Genomic DNA, 4322 nt, shown 5'->3' with positions numbered 1-4322 from the left:
TGCCTCAGTGTCTGGTGAAAGCTTGATAGCACGGCGACTTTAACTCCTGCATCCCCAGGGAGGGCCCGAATAATACAATTATAAACCAAATAAACTAGGGTTTGATGGGTTAATTCTACCAAACTTTAAAATTTTTTAAAGGTTTATTTATGCACACAAGAACTGAGGTACAGGCCAGAGGTACAGGAGGTCAGAGGATTCCCCAGAGACAGAGCGGGGAGCAGAAAAGGCAGACCGACTAAAATCCACTGCTGAGGGGAACAGCGGGGAGACAGGAGAGGTCTGCTGTGCCCTGTGGGTAGCTCCCTGGCCAACCAGGGATGGAACTCATGCTGCAGAGACTGCCCATAGCTTCACAGTGCTGTGCTGAACCCCTTGTGCCACCAGGGTGGCCCCACTTTTGAAGACATTGTACCAATTCTCTACAGCTCTCTGAGTGTCTTTCTGACAGTAGAAGGTACATGAACACTTCAACATATAGAAGCACCCACATACACACTCATGTACAGGCTCACATGCACACACTTGCACAGACACTGTGAAATGCACATACACCTAAAGAACATAGTGCAAATACCTAATGACATACTCATTGGCAGCTCTGCGCCACTCTCCATCTCACTGTGCTATCACCGTGTGATCCACCTGACTTCTAAAATTTTCTCAATGCTTTCTAAAATTTTCTAAATTTTCTTAAATTTCCAGTGCTGATCATAGGAATTTTAAAGCAAATTTAGGTATCTGATGACCCAGGTGTTGGAAGTGCGGGCACGTTCATAAATGAGAAGCAAATAAGGTCGGTTTCAAACAATGATTTAATGAGTCATGGCATAGACACGCTAACAAAGCAATCCATTTCTGAGTGTCTCCATCAGGCCGAGAAACAGCATTCAGATGCCTCCACGCCCCAGCGTCCTAGAGGCAGAGCCGGTCACCTGGAGGTCCCCTCTGCAGTGGGGAGCCCGTCTGCCCATCGCGGCCACCTCCTGCGCCGTCCGGGACCTGCGTGGGAAGAGAAGAGCCAGTAAAGCCCAAGCAGAGAGTGAAGTGTTCAGGATGCTCGTGTGTGAGTGAAATCCCCCGAGGAGCGTTGCACAGAGGTGATTGGGCAGGGCTCAGAAGGAAACCAGGAGGCCCTACCACTAGCTGGCAGGTGAGCTATTCTCCAACTTGGAGCTTCAGTTTTTAAAAGGGGCCCAAGCCAGGGGGACTTCCTACCGTGTCCGTCAGTCAATGACAATGCCACTCAGACCACAGAGCTCCTGCATCCTCTGCGCCATCCGTGTGCTCAGGCGCCAGCAGCAGGGCTGTCCCAGCAAGGGGGCGGGGAGGCCTTCACAGGACAGAGCCTAAGGTGGGAAGCCAGGCCGTGGGTTCCCCGCCGCCTCTGGCCCTGGGGCCTCTGGGAGCTCCGCCCCTGAACAGCTCCACTCCCCACCCTTCATCTGTTCAGCTGCCTCCAACCTCCACTCGCCCCCCTTCACCCGCTTTGCTCACCCACCCCTTTCACCCGCTTTGCTCGCCCCCACCCCAGGTGCTTCACCAGTTCCATTGCCCTCCTGGCCCTTCACCTGCTCTGCTCCAGGACATCTGTGCTCCGCGGACATCTGTGATCAGGTCCTGTGTGCGTCATGCTTCTCCTGGCCCCTCTGACTGGGCCCAGGCCCTGACCCCTCTCCAGAGCCTCGCCCTCCCCTGGCATGCTCCTGCTCACTTGGTGGCTGCATTTTGGGCGGGACGTCTGCAGGGTGTGGCAGTCTTATGAGTTGTCGGGTGGGTGAACACCCTTGCCGTGTTTTCAGTGGTGTGGTCGGCAGAAACAGCACAAATTTAGCAGGGCATTCATTATCCTCCTGCTGGCCCGCCCGCCTTGGCTAGAGCTAATGGATGGGACTGAGGTGTCATTGTCTTCATGGCTTTCTGCAGGAGCCACCGCATTCCTGCGGAACTTGAGGAGCCAGCTGCGTCTTGGGGGAGGTCTGAGGTTGGTGAGGGGGTGCTGGGGGGCAGGACTGACTGGTCCCTTCTTGCTTTCCTGTTCACCCTCCACCAGGGGGCCTGGCATGGTGGTGGTGCTACCACCCTCCTTGGTGTCCTGCACCTGGGGGCCCGGAATGGATGTGGCGCTTTGCTCTGGGGCATCCTCCTGCGGGGGGTCTAGAATGGAGGTGGCGCTGTCCTCTGCCTGGGGGCCTGGAATTGAGGTGGCGCTCTGATCTGGGGCACCCTCCTGCAGGAGGTCCGGAATGGAGGTGGCGCTCTCCTCCCAGGCATCCTCCCGCAGGGGGCGTGACCTGGGGGTGGCACTGTCCTCCACCTGGGGGTCCGCAATTGAGGTGGCACTTTGCTCTGGGGCTTCCTCCTGCAGGGGCTCTTGAATGGAGGTGGCTCTGTCCTCCGCCTGGGGGCTTGGAATTGAGGTGGCGCTCTGATCTGGGGCACCCTCCTGCAGGGGGTCCGGAATGGAAGTGGCGCTCTCCTCCCAGGCGTCCACCCGCAGGGGGCGTGACCTGGGGGTGGCGCTGTCCTCCACCTGGGGGCCCGGAATTGACGTGGTGCTGGGCTCCCGGGCACCCTCCTGCAGGATGTCCAGAATGGAGGTGTCGCTCTCCTCCCAGGCGTCCTCCCGCAGGGGGCCCGGCGTGGGGGTGGCGCTGCGCTCTGGGGCGTCCCTCTGCAGGGGGCCCGGCGTGGGGGTGGAAGAGTCCTCCCGGGTATCCCCCACCTGGGGGCTTGACGGGGAGCTGGCACTGCACCCTGAGGCTCCGTCCTGCGGGATTTTCACGCAATTGGTCCTGCGGCCCGGGGTGGCCAGGAGGCTGAACACAGCTGACGCAGCGGCATCCTCTGTCTGTCCAGCCTCCTGGCTTTGCTCATCCCCGGACACCTGCAGGAGGCCCTCCCCGGAGTCCCGGGCACCAGGGGTCACGGCGCGTGGGCAGGGCTCCTGGGGGGCGGGGAGACTCGGCCACGCCTCCTCCTCCTGGGGGCTCCCCTCCCCCCGCCTCCGGGACCCAGGATGAGGTCCGACCCCATCACCTCGTCGAATCTTCGCTCCACCACGGCCGTCTGGCTCTGCTGTCTCTGATCGCCCATACTCACCATGGCCTCCGCCAGGGCCGCGTCGTGGTGGCTGGGCGACGGCTCGTGGACGGCCAGGAGCCCCTGAGTCGGCCGCACCCACGGGTGCTGCTGGATGGCCTCCAGGCTGCTGCGCTCCTGGGGGTCCAGCACCATCATTCTGCCCAGGAGGTCCCGGCACTGGGCCGAGAGGTAGGGGGGCAGGTGGAAGTGCCCGCTGACCACGCGGTCCCGGATCTCCACGAGGTCGGAGCCCCGGAAGGGCAGCGCGCCCGTGACCATCCTGTAGAGCACCACCCCCAGGCTCCACACGTCCACGGCGGGGCCCGCGTACGGGCGGTGCAGGAAGATCTCGGGCGCCGCATACTCGGGGCTGCCGCAGAAGGTGCTGAGCGCCGCGCCCGCGCACTCGATGCTCAGCCCGAAGTCGCTGAGCTTGAGGTTGTGCTCGCGGTCCATGAGGATGTTCTCCGGCTTGAGGTCGCGATGCACGATGCCCCGCGCGTGGCAGTGCGCGACCGCCGCCAGGATCTGCTGGAACTTGTGGCGCGCCTCGAGCTCCTCCAGGCGCCCGCGCCGGAGCAGGTAGTCCAGCAGGTTCCCCCCGCCCGCATACTCCATGACCAGGAGGAGCTCCTCCGGGGTGTCCAGCACCTCGAACAGCTGGATGATGTTGGGGTGCTGCAGCGCTTTCATACAAGCCACCTCGCGGGCCAGGAACTCGAGGCGCGCCTGCCTGGCCTTGCAGATGAACTTGATGGCCACCTCCGTGCCGGTCACCAAGTGTAGCGCCAGCTTGACTTTGGCGCAGGCGCCCGCCCCCAGCGTGCGCAGCACCCGGTAGTTTTTCATGCTGGGGGCCCCGAGAGCGCAGGGCCTGAACATAGCGAGTGCCGACCCGGCGGGCTGTCCCCGCGGCCCTGACTGCGCTGGCGGCCCTGGCGCTGCCTCTCCTGACCTCACGCTCTCCCCGATAGTATTTACAAGGGTTACTACTATATTAACAATAACTACACTAACAATATAGGATTAATAGTATACAAAATTACCCACTAAGCTAACTAAATACTAACAAAGCTACCTTAACTCTACCTACAACTACACTAACCTTACTATGCTAACCTTACTAGAACACTAACACTAACACTAACTATCTACACCAAAGATAAATGAACATACACAACCAAAAAAATACAAATGATATAAACATTTAAAAACACGATCAAAACAAACCAATCACA

The 4322-nt window shown here is 60.0% G+C and overlaps 1 protein-coding gene and 1 long non-coding RNA gene across 2 annotated transcripts; both read right to left on the bottom strand.

Annotated features, from left to right (window-relative positions):
- Positions 1 to 797: 797 nt before the first annotated feature.
- Positions 798 to 1595, bottom strand: LOC119252285 (uncharacterized). The gene is made up of 3 exons (XR_005126781.2): positions 1572 to 1595; positions 1219 to 1349; positions 798 to 1002 (listed from the first exon to the last, which is right to left on the bottom strand). It is a non-coding gene; the product is annotated as an uncharacterized LOC119252285 (long non-coding RNA).
- Positions 1596 to 2774: 1179 nt separating this feature from the next.
- On the bottom strand, positions 2775 to 4105 carry LOC119251370 (serine/threonine-protein kinase MARK2-like). The gene has a single exon (XM_054698687.1). It carries the CDS (start codon positions 3964 to 3966, stop codon positions 2926 to 2928), a length of 1041 nt encoding a protein of 346 aa, XP_054554662.1. The 5' UTR covers positions 3967 to 4105; the 3' UTR covers positions 2775 to 2925.
- Positions 4106 to 4322: the final 217 nt, after the last annotated feature.

This window comes from Talpa occidentalis, unplaced genomic scaffold, assembly GCF_014898055.3.
Source record: "Talpa occidentalis isolate TD23 unplaced genomic scaffold, MPIMG_talOcc4v2.1 talOcc4.2, whole genome shotgun sequence".
Classification (NCBI taxonomy): Eukaryota; Metazoa; Chordata; class Mammalia; order Eulipotyphla; family Talpidae; genus Talpa; species Talpa occidentalis.
The sequence above is the reverse complement of the archived record's forward strand: the minus strand, read 5'-3'. Positions and strand labels throughout refer to the sequence as shown.

Excerpts from the sequence above, each read along its gene's own strand:
- LOC119251370 (XM_054698687.1), bottom strand. The coding sequence starts at position 3,966 with ATGTTCAGGCCCTGCGCTCTCGGGGCCCCCAGCATGAAAAACTACCGG.